The sequence below is a fragment of the Typopeltis vanoorti genome, chromosome 10 (assembly GCF_054136105.1).
Source record: "Typopeltis vanoorti isolate ZY-2024b chromosome 10, IOZ_Tvanoo_1.0, whole genome shotgun sequence".
NCBI lineage: Eukaryota > Metazoa > Arthropoda > Arachnida > Uropygi > Thelyphonidae > Typopeltis > Typopeltis vanoorti.
Window position 1 is genome coordinate 71,801,223 of NC_143558.1, and position 21,327 is coordinate 71,822,549.

The window sequence follows — 21,327 nt, forward strand, 5'->3', positions numbered from 1 at the left end:
GTTCCAAAATGAAATAGTTTGTCACATCTGAACACAATGGAGATATATTCTCTCTCGCTGGCATGTGCAAATACACAAGTCTTCTGAATAGTAAACAAATATGACAGTGTTTCATGAGGGCGAACAGGTTACATGCCATGATAAGTATTACTTTGTGTTGCTGTGTTAATCTTCATTACCAAAATCTGTTATTTGCTGGCATATACTTACAAGGGATGTATCAGATATGATGATAGCATTAGCAAGTTTTCTTATCCAAACTATTTCAATAACATGGTGATACACCATTTTCCCTTGCATACAGAAACATGACTTTTACTGGTGATTTAGCTCTCATTTTGATCTTCATTGACAAGACCTCAATGAAGGTCAAAATTGGTCTGGATTGAGATCCCATAATGCATTGCAATATATTCATCTGAAAGAAAGTATCAAGCATTACAGGATACTAGAGCAGTTTTGATGTGAAATCTGGTGAATAAGAATATAATATGGAAGTTTAGCATGAAATGAGAAACTGACTAGCAAAAAAATATTATGCTTTTCCTAAATAAACAACTGTTTATTTTGTTTGATTAACACCAGGGGTCGCCAAAGTCATTTGCCCGTCGACCCCCTTCAAGCGTTTCTTGACTTTTTATCGACCCCTATATTTTACTATTACGTAATTATAATAGGACAAGCAACAAAAGACGCTTATGTGAGTTTTTAGATTGTTTATTTTATAGTTACAGTGTTTATTGTGTGTATAATATAGTATATATTATTATATTACTATCACTACTACTATCACTAGTAATATCACTGGTATTACTAGTGATATTAATAAACTACTGGTATTAATATCAGTGGTATTACTACCAGCGCTGCTCAACTCTTCAACATAGAGAAGTTTAGTTCGTGAATGAATAACGATTGAATTATAATATGTATGTTGATGACTTTTAGAATATTAATGCTCACTTGTATGTCAATGTGCAAAAATGAGACTGGGATCGAATACTTGTAAGTATCAGTAAATAAGAACCGCGCACGTGTTGCAATCTCGCTTCCAATGCACCGGCCAGCAGGAACCACCACCAACATCCGTTTATTGGTAAATACATCATTTTGGCCTACTTGATTGGCCTCAGTAACTATTTTCATGACCTTACTCCATCTTACAGGTCCTATTCATGGACCTGTAAGATGGAGGTACTGATCCCACGATTCACTCTTAATTGCGTTGTCATTACAACGCAATGACAATGTAATCCAAGTTAACCGGATTAAATATTACCATACAATGATGTCTTATATTTTTCTGTCGACCCCCAATCGACCCCTAACAATGTCATATCGACCCCTTTGGTGACCATTGCATTAGCATATACTGCACAAAAAGTGCATTTCATACATCACAGTTTCTTGGTGTGTAGAAGATGAAAGGGGGGGCGATTTTAAAGATTAGAATCTATAGATGTTGTACAGTCGCAAAAGCTACTTTATGTCATGAATTTGTTTGAAACGTTGCAGATATAAGGGAGAATAACCACACCTGTGAAGTCTAGGTTGTTAATGTCTTGGGCAAGTTTGTAAAATCTTAAAATCTCGTTAATCATTTTGCATCCATACCCATTAAGAGCATGGGTGAGGTAACAAGTTCTTTATTTTGCTTTTTCTATATTGCTGGAGTTGATATGGGCTCTGACCCTCAATGCTTTGATTATTCCTATATCTTCTCGGGATGATGGTGAGAGGATGCATAGTATAACCCAATGTATAGAAAATCTACTGGTAGATTTTCTATACATTGAATAGATCTTTTGTCCTCAGAAGTCTAGGAGAATATCAAAGAGTAAGAAGACCATCAAGACATGTTTCAACAGCACTAAAAATAATTAATTTTCAGCAACAGCATCATGGTTATTAAATCAAATAAAGAAAATGCTCCAGTTGTCATGGGCTCTGAAGAATATATCTCCAAAATGAATAACCTACTATGTGGAAACATCTATGTGGCACTAGATTCAGACCTGAATTGGCATACACAGAAAGACCAATAATAAAAAAATATAAATAAATAATAATAAAAAAAAAAATGGCTGGAGGCTTAAAAAATCCCTTTACTTCAAAACACCCACTGGCAAGTACCTTTGAGTCTTTCTCTATTGATGGCAGTGATTCACTAATCTCCATGAGAATGGGCTGGCAATTTGGGATTTACACCCTCTATCCAAAAAGAAACTTTTGATAGAAAATAAAACACAGGCCAATTATAATTATTTCAATCAATATATTCTCCCTCAGCTTCAATACAGCATTTGGCAGGGTCAATTAATTCATTAAATGAGTTTTTTATATCGGTTTTTGAAATACTGTTGAGGGTCGTGGTTACTGCTGCTTGAATGTTTTCAATAGTGTCGTATTGCTTTCCTTTCATCGGCAAATGAAGTCGGGGGAAGAGAAAGAAGTCACAGGGTGCTAAATCAAGTGAATATGGTGAGTGATCCAACACACAAACTAGGTTTTTGCTCAAAAACTGTCTCACAATGTTCAAACAATGAGATGGTGCATTATCCTGCAAAAGTGATCAGCTGCCTGCATCACGATATTCATGCCATACGCGACGAATTTTCGCTATCGATTGCTTCAAAACTTCGAGATAAAACTCACCATTGACCATTAGGCCAGGCGGAACAAATTCTTTGTGGATAATGCCCTTGGAATCATAGAAACAAATCAGCATTATCTTTACTTTTGACTTCTCCAAGCGACTTTTTTCGGATGCTCCTCTTCTGATGGTCTCCACTCAGCACTCTGGTGCTTTGTTTTGGGCTCATACTCAAAACACCACGTTTTGTCACCAGTAACAATCATTTCAAGGAAGTTTGAGTCCTTACAAACGGTTTTAATGAGGTCCTTGCAGTGTTCAATTTGATACATTTTTTGGTCATCGGTCAACTTGTGGGGAACAAATTGTGAATTCAATTTACGATGGCCCAAACTCTCGGTCAAAATGTTGTGCATAGTTGATTGTGGAATCCCCAATTCATCTTCAATCAATCTTACGGACGATTTCGGGTTTTCTTTGATGAAATCACACACGTTTTGGATGTTAACTTCGCTTAAGTCCAGTTTTTAGATGGCTCAGCTTTTCATTGTCCTCAAGCGTCTGACGACCACCTTGAAATCACTTAAACCACTCGCAAACGTGAGTACAGGATAAGCATTCATCACTGTATGCTTTTTGAAGCATTTAATGCGTTTCAGTAAAACATTTACCAAGTTTAACACAAAAGTCAATTGCAGCTCCCTATTTGAAACTCATTTTCCGACTGTTCGTCAAAACATACTCTCACTCTTGGCACTATAACTCGGCTTCTAATGAAACAAATGTCATAAACAGTTGACACAACACTAATGAAGGTTGCCACTTTTGACAACAAAACGATACAACAAGTGGTGCCACTAGTTTCTTCTATTTTCGAAAAGCTCTTTTTTTTTTGGACAGAGGGTGTAGCTGACCAAATTGTATTCTTACTGGCTTACTTACTGTGTGAAAACAACAAGGAAATCAAAGAAAAAGAAAGGAATACAAGGTACATGCAACAATTGGTTTTATGAATTAAATATGTTTGCTGTGTGCTAGAAATTAACATTAAACTTTTTTTGGAAAGGAGTTCATATTTAAAACTGCTTCTATGGAGAAGACAAGCTTTATCACAGAGGTTACTCTGTGTACTGTCATCATAATGATGTTCATTAATTCTTTTTTCTCCCCAAAATACATTTGCAACAGATCTGATAAAAATTTGGCTAAAGATAGAGGCAGCAGTTTGTCTTTTCTTGGTAGTAACAAATGAGAATTTTGTCGAGAGAAAAGTATCTGGGATGAAGGTGAAACTTCATCAAAATTCTAGCAATCAGTTAAGAGATACCAGAAAGGGATTGAAGCCCTGTGGGAACATAGACTTTATTACACAGGATACTGTGTTTACTGTCGTAATGATGTTCATTAATTCTTTTTTCTCCCCAAAATACATTTGCAACAGATCTGATAAAAATTTGGCTAAAGATAGAGGTAACAGTTTGTCAAAAGTATCTGGGATTAAGGTGAAACTTCATCAAAATTCTAGCAATCAGTTAAGAGATACCAGAAAGGGATTGAAGCCCTGTGGGAACATAGGAGGCAATTATCTGTTGGACTGGGTGAGGGTTGTAACCAATTATTTCTATTAAATTTTTGAAAGTGAGAAGTTCTTGTTACAACATTTTAGGAGAGGAGTACACATTATGTACTCTATTAATTAATTAATGACAATAGTACCAATTTTTTACGAGATGTGACGAGCAAACCTTTGATGAATGTATCTGCCAGTAAAGATAGGTTTCTCGTAAACACTGGTTGACAAAGCACCAGAAGCTGTGCGAGTAAGAAGGATGCTAAAGAATGGTAAACCAGCATTTCCTTTTCCATGGTGAACTGAATGTGTTGGTGAAGGCTATTGATAAGCGGTAAGCTCATTTTCAGAATGAGGATAAATAGCAAACACGTCATCGACATAACAAAACCAAAGAGTAGGTTAGGGATGAGTGGATGTAAACAAGGTATCTCCAGGTGGTTCATAAAATAGTTTGCCAAAAGTGGAGACAGAGGGTCATCCATGGGTTTGTCTTCAATTTCTTTATACATCTTGTTTTTATAGTTGAAATACCCTAATTGTGTAACAAATTCAAAAATCTTCACAATATCAGGAGGGATCATGCAGTAAACCAATAGTGTCAGATAATGGCATGTTGATAAATAGAGGTCAACTGACTGCATATCTGACTCTTGTATTTGAATATCCTTGATTTTTTTAAAGAAATGTGTGGAATGGGCAGTTGTAAAGGTAAAAGAAACTCAGCAATTCCATATGTAGGAGAATCAATACAATTCACAATCTTACAATCTTACCGGACAACCTCTTTATGAATTTCTGGTAAACTATATAAACAAGAGGTTCTTGCAAAATGAGTGTGTAACTTATACAAAGTATTTTGATATCCCAGATAACAACTTCATCAAGGAGCTTATTTAATTCTTAGCCTATATTTTTGTAGGCTTCTATGGTTTTTTGGTATTTGGCCTTATTCTGTAAACGAACTTATCACCTTCCTACAATGGATCAATAGCCATCACCGAGCATTCAATTCACCATAGAGAAAGAAAACACTGCAGTTTACCATTCTTGGACATCATTTTTAACAGCAGAGCCTCCAGTACTTTGAAAACCAGTGTTTATCAGAAATCTACCTCTTACTGGAAGATACATTCAGCAAAAGTCTGCTCATCAGACCATCCAAAAAAATAGATGATATCAAGTCATCAATTAATAGAGCAAATAATGTGTGTTCCTCTCACTATAGCTCACAACAAGAACTTCTCACTACCAAAACTTTAATGGAATGAATTTGATCATAGTTACAACCACCATCAAATCAAAATAGCTGACTCCTATATTCCTAAGGATTCTTTGACAAACCAGTGTTATAATCACTTATATTCCTGGTATCTCTGAACCAATTGGTAGAATTTTGAAGACGTTTCTTCTTAATCCCATATATTTTCCTCATCCTCATCATCAATTTTCTGAAATGTACCATCAAAAGGTATGCAGGCTGGTATGGCAGCATTACATGATTAAGTTTACATTATTATTAATCTCCTATCAAGAATTTTCCTTTAAATTAGTCTTAATTATCAGCACTCCAATATTGTCGTATCTAACGTTTTGTTCTTTTAAGGCAATTCTGACTGAATCAACTTAGACCTTGGTCTTCCAGTGGGTCATTTTTCTGCCATTTTGGCATCAAACACCTATTTTCATAACCTTTCTTCTCCCATCCTGTATAAGCAACCATATGACCTTAGATAAGGCCTGCTTACACATTCTTGAATGCCAACAATTTCAATTTCTTTCTTAATGTCTTAATTTTTAATATGATTCTGGCATTGATGCCATCTGTTCACGTCTCTAATTTTTCTAAGAACTCTCATATCTGGAGTATCTAATCTAGTCATTTATTTCAAACCCAACTCTCACAATGATAATACAAAACTGGTTTGAACACTGTCTTGTATACTGCTAGTTTAGTGCTTTGGCTAATTTCTCTCGGATTGCATATAAATTTATTCAACTGGCTCCCCACAATACCAGTTTTGCCTATCCCGTTGTCTATTTCCAGATTTAACTTGCCATCTTCACTGAAAGCTGTGCCTAAATAACAAACATTTTAGTTCTTCTATAGGCTCCCCCTTTCAGAATAGCTGCTCTATTTTCATTATTTTGGTCTTTTTATTGCTAAATTTCATGCCAAATTGGTATAGTTGTTATTCCATTTAGTTAGAGAATTCTCGAGACTTGCACTAGATATTTAAGCGTATAACATCAGTATAAAGCAAAAAAGCTAAGTTTGACATATCCAATTCTAATATGCCAAATGGAGGAAAGGGTGCTGTAAAAGGAGTTAGAGATGATAAAGGTGACATGAAAACAGGAGAAAAAGATATCCTTGAAGTATGAAGTAATTACTTTGAAAAATTGCTAAATGAAACAAGCAGTGATAGCACAGTGGTAAAAAACACTGACCAGGCATGCAGTCAGGAATACATATCCATACTTGAAGTCGAAAAAGCCATCAAAGGCTTGAAATGTGGAAAGGCAGCAGGAGTAGATGATATTCGACCAGAAATGCTGAGGTATAGTGGTATAAAAGTCTTACAGTGGCTGCACTGCATAGTTCAGAAAGCCTACACAGAGGGGCGAACTCCCAATGATTGCAGTAAAACTCTCAGAGTACCCACATATAAAATTGGAAATAAAACTGAATGTGAGAATTACAGAGGTATTTTACTACTGAGTGCTCCTGGTAAGATTTACACAAGAATGCTTGAGAAATGGTTGAGAAGAATTGTGGAAGAAAAGCTTAGTGAAGAACACGCCGGATTCAGGCCAAATAGAGGCTGTCAGGATCAGATCTTCACTTTACGACAAATAGTTGAGAAAGCATGGAAATATGACAAAGATCTGTATTTAAGTTTTGTCGATCTGGAAAAGGCATATGACAAGATGGCAGAAGAGAGAAGCTATTCAATATCCTACAGTTATGTGGTGTCAATGGGGGGATTATATCAAGCGATACTTAGTCTTTATTTGAGTTGTAAGTCAGCAGTTAGAATTGAAGGAAGTAAGGAAGATGGTTTAATGTTAAATCTGGTGTCAGACAAGGATGTACATTAATCCCTCTGTTATTCATTATCTATATGGATCACATTATGAAGGAAAGTGGTATTAAACCTGATATCAAAAAATGATATTAATGAGATGTTAATGTCAGCTCTTTGCTTTATGTGGACGATGTTATACTTTTAAATACCATATTTGCCGGCATATAAGACGTACTTCTTTTCTTTGAAAATAGGCCTGAAAAAAGGGTGCGTCTCACATGCCGATACTCAGTTTTTTATTACTTTCATTTCTGGAAATTTTCTCTGTTCCGAGTTACGCGATTTCTTTCTTGCTTCCTTGCAGTGTATGAGAGCATTCCAGTTACGTAGAGTTCAGTGGATGTACATGCGCTGTCATCGACGATCATAGATGTGTTCCTGTTCGTTTAACTTTCCAATTGTTGCCACGGTTGTTGTGAATGGTGATAAATTTCTGCCATTTAATTTTCTCTAAATTTCTTGACAAATTATGGCTGAAAAATGTCGGCATTGCTACAATATTCCATACAAGCTACGTGTGATTACGTGTGCTAAAGAACAGGGAAACAGGGCTTAGGTATTTGTTGAAAGTAGACCTACTTATTACCTTATATTTTAAATACTGTAAATTCATTATAATATTCAGTGATAAAGTTTTTTTTCTTAAAAAATGTGTACAAAAACGGGGGTTCATCTTATACGCCAGAAAATCAGCTACAAATATGCAAGATCCCCTGACTAAATTGAATAAATGTTGTAATAGATATGGTATGAAGATCAGCAATAAAAAGACAAAGACAATGAAAATAGGCAGAAGCATTGAAAATGTCAACTGCATTATGAATGGAGAACCCATGGAACAAGTAAAACATTTCAGCTACTTAGGCACGATTTTTACTGAAGATGGTAAATTAAATATGGAAATAGACAACAGAATCAACAAACCTGGTATGGTATGGTATGGTATGTCAATTGAATAAATTCATATGGGATAAGAGAGAAATTAGTCAAAACAGTAAATTAGCTGTATACAAGACAGTGTTCAAATCAGTTTTAACTTATGGATCTGAGAGCTGAGTCAGAGGTAGAACACTTGATCAAAGACCACAGACCGCAAATATGAGAGTCCTGAGAAAGATTAGAGGTGTGAACAGATGGCATCAATAGCAATATCATATTAAAAACAAGGATATTAGGAAAGAACGATATTGTCAGCATCCAGGAATGGGTTAGCAGAGCTAATCTCAGGTGGTATGGTCACCTAAATAGAATGGGAGAGGAAAGATTAGCAAAACAAGTGTTCTCTGCCAGGTTGACAGGAAAACGACCCAGAGGAAGACCAAGATATAGGTGGATTAATACTGTACAAAGTGCCTTAGATGATAGAAATATTAGCTCTGAGAATGTTGGATTCTTGACAAGTAAGAGACTGATTTGGAGGAAAATTGTAGATAGGAAGTTAGTAATGATGTAAATTTTTCATGTAGTACTATCATATCCTGTACACCCCTTGAGGTACATGGCAGAAATTTGATGATGATGAATTCTAATATAAGGCTCGATGCCACTTTATTTCATAATGCGATTCATATTTTTTTATATATCTGATCCACACATGAAAGGCCACAAGACCTATAGCACATTAGTGCATGTGTGGGCAAAAAATGATGAATAAGAGTGGAAATACACATTCTTTTCTTACACACGACTTTATATTAAATCATCTTCAGGTATTTTTGTCAATTCTAACTTCAAATTTTTTCTAACTGTTAACTTACAACTCAAATATAGAATATATTGCTCTGTATAATGCTTCATTTATCCCATATAATTGTTGTGTTTTGAGAAGCTTTTCTCATGTCATATGCATTTTCCAGATCTACAAAACTTAAAGAGTACAGATATTTGTCATATTCCCAAGATTTCCAACTATTTGTTGTAAAGTGAAAATCTGAATCATGACAATCTCTATTTGACTTAAATCCAGCTTGTTCTTCTCCAAGATTCTCTTCTATAATTTTTCTCAGCCTTGTTTCAAGTATGCTTGCATAAATCTTACCTGAAACATTCCACAGAGAAACTTCTTAATTCTCACATTCAGCTTTATTCTCTTTTTTATAGATGGCTTATTTTTCTACATACAGTATTTATATGTACTCATGTTTGCATTCTGCTTGAAAAGTTTCTACTACAGTTTTGTCGCTGCTTGTTTCATTTATCAGACTTTCAAAATACATCTATTTCTATAAAATTTCTCATCTGTTACCATCTACAAAAGACAAACTGTCACCTCTATCTTTAGTTGGTGTTTACCAGATATTCCTTGTGAAATGTCATTTGACATACTTTGAGCAGAGCCATTCTGTGGAAAAAAGAATTGATGAACATCAAACTGGTAAAACTTCAAAAGTCTGGTTGGTACAGCATAGTACCGACTAAGCACAGTATCCTCTGGGACAGAGCTAGTCTTCTCCATAGAAGCAGTGTTAAATATGAGCAATTTCAAAGAAAGTTGTGAAGCCTTTTTACGTCAGCCTAACCTATATCAAAATGACACACTCTCTCTCTCTCTTCCCCCCCCCCTCCCCAAAAAAAGGTTTTGGAGATTCTCATCTTATGAAAATATTATGTAAATGTTTTAATATTATTTATTTTCAATATCAGGTTCTAGCACATGGCAAATATTGTTTAATTGGTAAACCAATTGTCGTATGAACCATGTATTTCTTTACTTTGACTTGCTTGTTTTCACACATTGATTATGAAATATTTATATTTTCATTCAAGTTTTATTGCTGTGGTTATTTTGCAATTTTGTTGTTTTTTTAGAATTTATTAATTTACTGAGGTTCAGTGATCAGACTGCAGCGAATTCAACGTTAAAGTATAAGAGTATCTAAACACACAACACTCTTAGTTTGTTGAACTGTAAGGTTTCTTATGCACATTTTTAAACAGTGAGGTTACACTTCACATAACAAATTTAACCAGTGGTTCCCAAACTATGTGCCGTGGCACCCTGGGGGACCACGAAATATTCCAATATTTTCACTGAAATGACACTGATCCCATGTGGTTTTAGAATCAGACCATTAGGAAGGACATCTAACGGATGTCCTTCCTAATGGTCTGATTCAAACTGTACAAGTTTGATTCCAAGATTTGAGAAGATGTGCAGTGAACAACAGGCTCACCTGTCACACTAATTAAGATTTATTCATTCAATGATTTGATTGTTCAAAATACTTATTTAATACTTTTTACAAAATTTGTTTATGAATTTGAAATATGCATTTCATTTATTTTTTTAACTTAACCAATCTAACTGCACTGCAACTGTTAAGTAGGCCTATATTCTGACTTTGGGAGCCACGGAAAAATCCTGTTACACTAAGGCCTTGTGAACTGAAAAAGTTTGAGGGGGGGGGGGGGTTGATATAGGTTAGGCTGACGTAAAAAAGCCTTCACAACTTTCTTTTAAAAGGTGCTCATATTTAACACTGCTTCTATGGAGAAGACTAGCTTTTTGGGAACAACTGCATTTAACCACTCAATATATAAATTCAATCTAAACTTATATAAGCAAAAAGAATACTTCAAAATCGACATACAAAGTACTTACTGCCTAAGTAGCTGTCGTCCTTGTCGCCAGGAAACATTGCTGTTAGTCATGATAAGTGTTTCACCGTCTACTGGTTCCTCTGTTAAAAATATTAATCTTTCTATCAGTTGCTGTCAATTTAAAAGTAAACAATTTTGATAGCAATTTCTCTCTGTCTCAGACTTCACTGTAGCCAACTCACTGCAGTGAAGTGAGGACTAGAATAGCAGAAGTGCCTATGAGATTTTTAGATAGTTTATTAGTAAATGGGCTTGTCAAAGAAATGTTTACTATCATTTTCCAGAACAATAAACTGCAAAATTTAAGAATAGCCAGTTATAATTAACTGACTGTTCTTCTTAAAGGGTTACCCACAAGCAGCAGTTGCACTTTGCATATCAAATCATATTTGCATGTTACTCTGTATTACATCTAAAAATGATTCCTAAGTTTAGATAAAATCACAACTACTAAAATTGACCTTTCAAACTTAAATTTGGTACATTGGTACATAGCAAAGAAATTTATTTACCATTTCCCATACATCTCCATATATGAAATATAATTTTTCAGTCTATCTCTGTTTTGTACCTTGCTAACAAAAGATACAATGGCAGAATGCACTCCTTGGTATTCAATTTAATTAGCTATTATTCAGTTGAATTAAAGATATTTCAGCCTAGTTAAAACTATACCATTAGGATTAAGATAAACTATGTTCGATTGCATCCAGTGGTGAGCTATAAGGGGCTCGCGCGAGCCCTTTGTTAATTTTTTTTTTATTTTTGTGAGTCCCTGGTTCTTCTTGTTTAATAATCTTGTAGAATTAGAAAATACCACTGCAGAATGTATACATGCTACTTTAAATTCATATGGATTTTATGATTACTATTTAAAAAAATCATCTCATCGCATTTTGTTCTGATGGAGCTGGTGTAATGTTAGGAAACAAACTTCTACAAAAATTTCCCAACATTGTGATTAAGCATTGTGTAGCTCATCGTTTACACTTAGCATTAGACAATTCGATAAAAAAACATTAAAGAAATAAATAATTTTGAAATATTTATGGATAAATTATATGCTTTTTATCATCAATCACTAAAAAAATCAACAAGAATTAAATACAACTGGAAAAGACCTTGGTATCAAAATTTTAAAGATTGGTGTGTGTTTGGACCACAATGGGCAGCATGCAGTTTACGGATGGCCCTTGCTGTGTGGAGAAATTACCCAGCTTTATGCAAGCATTTCGCATTGAACGATAAATATAAAGGCTTTTTAAACCGACTTCTCAATTTGGAATTTTTAAAAGATCTAGCATTAATGATTGATATCCTACAGGAATTATCATATCTGTCAGAAGCTCTACAAAGTCGCAATATAAGTATTATAAGGGCTAAGTTAGCCCCTTTTTTTTTGCTCGACGATGCGAGCCCATTGTTAAAATTTCCATAGCTCACCAATGATTGCATCCAAAATTTGTCCAGGTGATACAGTCATTTTTCTGGGATAGGTGTACTACCATTACTAAAACAAACACTATACAGTATGGAATTATATACAATTTCCTAACAAAACATGACTGTCCTCATCAGTTCACCTTCTGGAGTCATTACTAGTACAAAAACCAGTCTTTGGTTATTAAGTTAGTCAGATACTACTAGAATAAAACAGTAGTGTTTGACATATTTTTACAACTTCTGGCAACCATATCTGTTGAGATTAGAATTATTTCTCAGGCTTATGCATGAATAGTCACAGATTCTTGAAATTATTTTTATATAGGAAGATACCGTGTTTTTTTCCACTTGACCTGGTGAAAGGTTTCCAAAGCATGGTCTACCATAGGTATTAGAAATACTGTGTTTGACATTCTTTTCTTTAGAGCATGGATTTATGCAACTATGTTGATGACTTATGGAGATCACTGTTGGGGAATTAGTGGAAAGTGCTCATAAGAATAGGGCAGGAGAGCTAGTACAAAAGCCAGATGCAGTGTTCAGCTACAAAGTGTCTAAGAAGGGTGTTGATCTCTCCAATCAGATGGCATATTATTATTCGACTCGCAGAAAGATCATCAAGTGGCATAAAAAAATCATCATGGAATTACTCTTTGGAGCTCTTGTGAATGCATGAATTATTCACAGAAAATTCAGCTCTGAAGGAAATATTTTCATTCTTCAATTCAGGGGATAATCATAAAAGAATTTTTAGATACAGTGGAGACTATGCCTAAAGAGGTTACAGTGAAAAGGCACAAAATTCATCAGTTGAGAAAAATGGAAGGTCCACTATGCACTACCTGTAAGCGTTGCAGAGAATGCTATAGAAAAAATTAGCAACTGGAAATCCAAGAAGGTTACAACATAATGTACAAAATGTGATGAAACCTCCCTCTCATGTGTTTAATGTGACTCATATATATGAATAATTTACTGATTTTAACCTAATGTAATGGTATTACTAAAACAAACACTATACAGTATGAAATTATATACAATTTCCTAACAAAACATGACTGTCTTCATCAGTCCACCTTCTGCAACAGGAACTTTTTTCCGTGCATGAAGAAGACAGATATTGTTTTTAAAATAAAATGCCTGCATGAAGAACAGAATTATTTATGTGTTAATATGTAAAAAAAAAAAAATAAAATAAAATAAAAAAAATAAAAATAAAAAAAACGGTGATCATTAGTAAATAAAAGAATTCTTAAAAAACAAAGCAAAATAAAAATAAATAAAAACACGTAACAACCGCAATAAATTTTACAAGATGATCTGCTGCTGCTGCAACCCACATGTATTCCTGCCACACTTGCATGAATCACGTGATTAGCATTATTACTTCATTGGATAAGTCCATCCCAATAATTATTTACAGAGCAACCAATGTATACAGCCAATGTTTACTATTGGCTTATATTTAGTTACTTATATTTTGCAAACAAATCCCTTTCCCTGTGTTTATTTATTTTTTTTTTTTAATTATGCCCATCACAAATGCAAATATGCAAGTCAAGAGTTTATAGGATCACATGTTATTCACTCTTCTCCAGCAATAGATAGAACACACACATACATAATATCACAAATGCCAAATTATCAATAATTCACTTGCCAGTAATGAGAATATTTCTATTCAAACCTCTGCTGACTGTTTTTTTTTTTATTACATCATTCACCAATGTAAATATGCAAGACTAGAGTTTATAGGATCACATGTTATTTGTTCTACTCCTGCAACTTATAGGCCCCCTAGTATATATATATAATTCTTACCACCACCCAACACAAAAACTAGATGTCGTTAACACACTAAAAAACAGGGCACTGAAGATTTGCTCCAGTGAACACCACTTAAAAACAAAAATAAACTAGATTACAATAAAACTGTAACCATTCCATACATTAAAGAGATATCAGATAAAATAAACCAAATCCAAAAGAAAAAGAGCTGCATAGACCTCCTTTAACAGTATCAAATCCACAATCACAGATACTAAGCTGGATATCAAAATAAGAGCTAGCATGTGCAACAGCTGTGTCCTTCCATCTTAAACCTATGCTTCTGAAACTTGGAGCACTACACAAAAAGAACTTAGTCTACAAACCACCCAGCACACCATGAAAAGAAGAATCTTAGGGATAAGTAAAAAAGACCACATCACAAATATAACTATCAGAAAATTAACCAGAGTAAAAGTAGTGAAAACCATATATGACAACAAGGCCTTGTGGGCAGATCATACTGCAAGACTCAATGACAAGAGGTGGAACTACTTCATCACAAACTGGTATCCAAGAGAAAACCCGGTAGACCTCCAACTAGATGGGAAGATCCTCTAACCAGAGTGATTGGAAACAAATGGGGAAGAATGGCCCAATATCCATTTCGCTGGAAACTTTACAACCTGCATTCATGGATACACCCAGAATGAAAGAACAGGTCCATCAAGGTAATCAAGATCTAAAAAATGCATATAACAAGGTGCAAGAGAAAAGCAGTTCAAAATGCTATAATTATATGGTGTAAATGGGACATGATATTGAGCATTACATTAATCCAACTGTAAATCAGCAGTAGAATTCCTGTAAGAAGATGGTACAAGGTTCAATCTGGTGTGAAACAAGGATGCACATTATCTCCACTATTATTTACCATCTATATATATCATATTAGAAAGCAAAGTGGCATTAAGCCTAATATCAAAATTGGAGATGTTAGTCTCAGATCTTTACTTTATACAGATGATGTTATACTCTTAAATAAATCCAGTATAAGTTTGAGGTATTCCTTAACTAAATTGAATTACAGCTGTAACAAATATGGGAAAAATCAGTACTAAAACACAACTATCAAAATAGCAGGAATATAGATCACTTCAGCTGCAATCTGAATGGAAACTACAGACCAAATAAAGCAATTCAGTCATTTAGACAGAATTTTTAGTGAAGATGGCAAATTAAATATGGAAATAGGCAACATGATTAGCAAAACTGGTAGGTAGGAAATCAACTGAATAAAGTTATATGGAATAAGACAGAAATTAGTCAAAATACTGAACTAGCTATATAAAAGATAGTGTTCAAACCAATATCTTATGGATCCAAGAGCTAGATATAAAATACGGAATCAAATACTACAGAATACAGATATGAGAGTTCTGAAAAAGGTTCAGAGAGTGATCAAATGGCATCAATAGCTATATCATATTAAAAATGGGATATTAGGAAGGAACTTGATATTATTAGCATTCATGAGTGAGTGAAAAGAGATAAACCTCGACTGGTAATATGGTTACTTAAACAGAATGAAAGAGGAAAGGTTAGCAGAATGCCCTCCCCCACAGGACCGATGCATAGTATTTTTCTTGTGTGTGCGATCAATGTTCAGCGCCTTTCCAAAAAAGTTTTTTTTGAATAAAGTGTGAATAAAACGAACAGGAAATGAAAAACAAATGAAAACCGCTTTACAGTATAATGTTACCTACGGATTAGTCCTGCTTATACACATTTTTTCAAGTTATATAAATTTTCAAAATAACATAAAATAGTAATATAAAGTTAAGAGATTTATTCAAATATTCTTTACATTAATTTTGCTAAAAGGGCCTCGTCTGGCTTTCATTTCAGCGAAATCCTGTCGCAGTACATCAATGTTGATAGACTGAGAAATTTTTTTCTATTGAAATTAGTGCCAAACCATTTAGTTTCTTGACTCATACTTGATCGCAGGTAGTTCTTTATTAATTGTAATTTAGAAAATGTTCTCTCTCCCTTAGCAACTGAAACAGGCAAAGTCAATAGTATTCTCAATGCAATCAGTGAATTTGCAAAGAGTTCTTCAAGGTTGTTGTTATAAATCCACTTCAAAACCATTTCTGGTGTACTATTTTCTTCAATTTTTCTAGATAATAATTTCAGCTCTATTTGCAGTTCTTCTGCTTCAATGTCCTTGTTTTCTTTGTCACTTAATGCTTTTTCTAATGAACTACATTTTTCTTCCAATTGTTGGTCTTCCACGTTATCACATTCTGTAATGTTGTACAAAAATTCAAAGGGCTCCAAAACGCTACTAAATGAATCAAAACACTCCTTCATTGAAGTAATTGCTGTTGTGAACAAAATGTCGAAAAATTTGATTTTGAATTTCCTTTTTGCATCAACAGGTTCCGGGGTATCTGGTTCCTCGTCAAAGAATTTCTTTCTCTTTCGGATCCAATTATCTAACTCAGGACTAAAATCGTCTTTTAAATCCGCATCTATTGCGATGCATTTTGCTTGGGAAATATAATTCTCAAAGGAATCTTCAGAGTTATGGGAAATGAGAAATTCAGTTGTCCTTTTTTCAACACAGTTGCTGCTGATTTAACATTCATGCTTTGTGATTGTAACAACTTGCTTGTACAATTGATTTCTGTAAGTACGTCGTGCCAGATCATTAATCCACAAATGAATTCAAAACTATCTAATTTTGATGCGATTGATTCCGCTGTTATACGTGCAAGTGAATCTTTTTCCAATTGAATGACTTTTTTTTAACGCAGAATAAATACCTTTCAATCCAGTATTCAAAGCACTAATGGCATTAACATGACTTTCCCATCTAGTATCGCTTAACAATTTCACTGTCAATTTACAACACATGGACTGAAAAATATGCCAATGCTTTGTCGATCCCGAGAAAAATTTGCAAATTATTTGAATGGTTGAAAAAAAATTAACAATTTCAATAGCTTCATTTATTGCATCAACAACGACTAAATTTAAGGAATGGCAGACACATGGAATGAAAAAGGCTCTTGGATTGATATTTGCAATTTGAGACTAAACACCGTTTCTTTTACCTCGCATGTTGGCTCCATTGTCGTAGCCTTGACCACGAAGATTCATAATAGATAAATCACTTTGCTTCAAGGAATTTAAAATTTCTTCGGTCATCTTTACTCCAGTTGTTTCTACAATGTCAATAAATTCCAAAAACTTTCTTTAATTTATACATTGGCATTGTGACCCTCAGCTGCTTTTTCGATGTGGACGTAACGCACAACAATGGACATCTGTTCTTTATAACTTTGATCAGGTGTACAATCCACAATAATTGAGAAATGCATTGCATTTTTGACCATGTCCAAAATCTTATCCTTTGTAGCTTTAGCGATCAATAAAATAATTTCCTTCTGGATATCTTTTCCCAAGTAATGAGGCTTGTGTGGATATTCTATTGCCTGTTTTACATGTTTTTCTAAGAACGGATCAAATTTTGAGAACCACTCGACCAACTTTAAAAATTTACCATTATTTTCGGTGAATAATTTATCTGATGATCCTCTCTAAATGCCATATTTTCTGAGGCCATCGCTAAAATAATTGAAATTATTCTCTCCAGCACTTCATCCCAATGTTTTACTTCACTCAAAGAGAATTTGTTCGTCAAAGAATCAATGGTTTGACGAAAGTTGTTTTTTTTAAACTCAGTCCACTTTCCATAACAATCAAAATGCTGAGTGTTTCATTCATGTCTCTTCAAAATCAATGTCATGTGTCCCCAATCATTTGTGCCGGCCTTTGCTAAGGTAAATTCATCACTACTAAATATTTTGCAACACTATCCAATTTGGTTGAATATACAAGCCATGTTCTATCCACTAATTCACCATTTACTGTTTTTCGTTGGAAATATATTTTGCTAAATGATTGCCCAACACGGTCTTTTGGATAATGTTAAATGTTAGCTCATGCTGGCCCTTTCAGTACTATCTTTTCAAATTGAAAATTCTGCAAGTTTTCTGGCTAATCCACTATGTTTTCAAGATCAGAATAGCTAGTCATCTCCACAGCACTCGTTTCTACATCACTATTTGAACATTCTCTTTCAAACACTGCGTTGATTGAGTTCCCAACATCCTGTTTAGTTGCACTTGTACCAGTATTTGATTCAATCTTAACGCAAGTTTCATCAGTTTCAGCTCAGGGCCTCACAATGATTACAATTCCACCATCATGCTTTTTTTTTTTAGCTCACTTGTGTCCATTGGTCCGATAGTGTGAACAGAATTATCCTTGTCTTGCCCATCTTGCAGAAAACTATGCAGCGTTCTTTGATTCTTTAATTGCTCTATCAGCCTCTTTTCTCGATTTTGTTTATTCTGCCAACAAGACAATTTTCTCTTTCGATCCATATTTTGGACAAAGTGGATTTCCTGGGTTTTTTGGAAAATTCAAAAATGTACAAAAATTAGAGAATGATAAAATTATGAAAACTGCAAAAAATATTTTTTATTAGAATAACATAAATTTGAAAATAAAGATAAAATTACTGTCTTTTAAAAATTTAAGAACAAAAAATATTGATTGGTATTAGATGTTATATTGGTGTTTTATTAAAATCTTTATTGTTTATTAAATATTACCAAATGCAAAAACCTCCCAGAGCTTTACCCAAGCACTATTTTTGAGGTTCTATAAGGAAGATAAGTCCCTTGAAATATTGCTCTGGCAAAGTTCTGGGAGGTTCTCACAAATATTTATCCTATATTTTCTATTAATTCATAATTTTTTAAATTTTTAAATTCTTCTAATGAAAACATCAACCCTAAGGATTGGACCTTTAACTCATATTTGAAAATTTCAAAAAAAACAGGAATTCCAATTCACCCCATATTTCTACAAATCTTTTTTAACCTAGTTACATTTCTTCTAAGGCAAGTGAAATATCCTACCTTTATGTCTTTTATACAAAACAATATTTCTTTTATACCAACAATTGTTCAATATAACTTGTTGGAAATGTTACAGAATACTAGACTACTTAGTTCTCTCAGGAAGATTCAATCAAAATAGATAAGAGAATTTTACAAGAATGTTTCGTATTGGACTCGAGAGTTCGTTGATTATTTTGTGTCACTGACGCCACCCTAACAGCCCGCTAATATAACAGGCCTGAATGTCGAGAGGAATGAATTATCAGTAGTAAGCCAACTTTTAGGGCCGGACCACATGCATCCGATCCGATTAAAATTAGGATACAGCCCTTACACGGAACTCAACAATTAATCATAAGTTGATTTATGATACATCAAAAAATAAAGAACTATTTTAGGTATATTTTCTTAAATTTTAATCAAAATTTACAGTGATATAATCGGGTCCAGGATACAATTTCAGAATTTATTTGTTCGCTTCCGGGAAGATCTGAAGGGTCCCGAATGGAAGATGATGTACATTCATAATTATACGTACCATTCTGTACCATTCGTTGTTCGTTTAAACTCTTATCTCATATTTTTTGCCATCTTTTAGGCGCCTTTTCTTCTGCGGCGCCTGTGTATATTGCACATGCCACCAGCCGGGTCTGCTCCCCACCCCAAAATGGCAGGAAAAAAACCCAGAGGATGACCAAGATCAAAGTTGACTGATATGGTAAGAGATGCCTTAGAAGACCGAAACACAAGATTTGACAATGTTGGAGTAATGACAGATAACAGACTAATTTGGAAGAAAACTGCCAAACAGGAAGTTAGTAATGATGTTTCATGTAGTATGATCATAATATCACATATCCCCCCCCCCTCCTCCTCTCTCATCCCTAAGAACACACACATCAGGATAACAATGACGACTTTGTAGTATGGAGATACAAAACAGTCTCCAAAAATATTTCAGGGCCAGGTAACCAAAGAGACAATTGGCACAGACCATCTGATGAGTTCAAGTGTGCCAGTAACACCATGGTGAGCACCACAACAACGAACAAAGCAGCTCATCTGGCCTAGTGCAAAGAGCGTGTGAACTGGACAACTGACCAGTGGAAAACAATATTCTGGAGAAATGAATCAAGGTTCACCTGTTTCCAGCCATCATGATAGCAGGGTGTGGAGGCAGCCTGGCGAACGCTTGTTACCAGAGTGTGTTGTACCCACACTGCCTTCTGTGGTTCCATGAAAGCAGATCAGTACCTTGATATTCTGGATAATCAGTTGCTGGTACACTGTGGAGTTTTTATGGAATTGACCTGTGTTACTATCAAATGACAATGCCCCAAAGCTGTGGCTGTTATGAAATGTTATGAAGAGATGGGTGTTAAACGAATGCCTTGTCCTGACCTCAACCCATCGAACACCTGTGGGAAAAACTGGAGCAGTGATAGAGGTGCAGAGCAGCACATCCTCGATCTTTCGCTGAACACAGTGCTGTTTTGATGGAGGAATGGAGACAAATTCCACCTGATATCTGCTGCACATTGGTGGAAAGCTTCCCTCAAAGGGTACGGAAGGTGATTAAACCTAAAGGTGGACATACTCGATATTAGGTTTTGCCTGTTGGTATCAATTGTAAATTGCTAAAGTGTCCAGACAATTATTGGTAGATAGAGTATAAGTAGTGAAAAGGTGTATCGCTTTATTATTAAATTACTCTGGATCAGAGATAGATGCTCTAAGTGTTTTTCACTTGATTATACAATAAATTAAAGATGTCAAGAGAATATATTCTTGGTTTTATCCTTTATCCAAGTATCACTATTATTATTACTATTACCCCCATCACGGACAACTCCAAGGAGTCCTTAGATTCATCGAGGGAGGCCATAAACATCACGTCAACAACTATTCAGCTTCCACACAGTATCTATCATACCTTGCCTTGAACCCACTCACAGTCAAGCCACCCACAACAGACTCTGGCAACTTATTGCACTCATTCACCACTCCCCATGCAAAAAACTTAGTTCTAACACCTTTGCTAACCACGCTATTGCCCAGTTTCCATGGATGGCCCCTATTCCTCCCACCACCAGACCTGTTCTGAAACATATCCTCTGAATTAATCTTATAGAAACCCTTCATGGGAAAAAGTCATGGGAAAATATGGTTTCGGAGAAAGAAATGAACGAGGTGAAAAATTGTTAGAATTTGCTGTGGACCACCATAACTCCACCATGGGATCCTTAGGGGTCTCATGCCAGTCCCAAGCCTGGACAAAGGAGGAGG

At 34.8% G+C, this 21,327-nt stretch overlaps 1 protein-coding gene across 5 annotated transcripts in view; it reads right to left on the bottom strand.

The window, feature by feature from the left end:
- The window catches only part of Cka (Connector of kinase to AP-1), a 570,985-nt gene that overhangs the window by 435,795 nt on the left and 113,863 nt on the right, over positions 1-21,327 (bottom strand). For all 5 annotated transcript variants that reach the window (XM_090399493.1, XM_090399496.1, XM_090399494.1 and 2 more), the window contains exon 4: positions 10,854-10,932. In XM_090399493.1, coding sequence (XP_090255619.1) covers positions 10,854-10,932 — 79 coding nt within the window. The remainder of the gene's footprint in view (positions 1-10,853; positions 10,933-21,327) is intronic.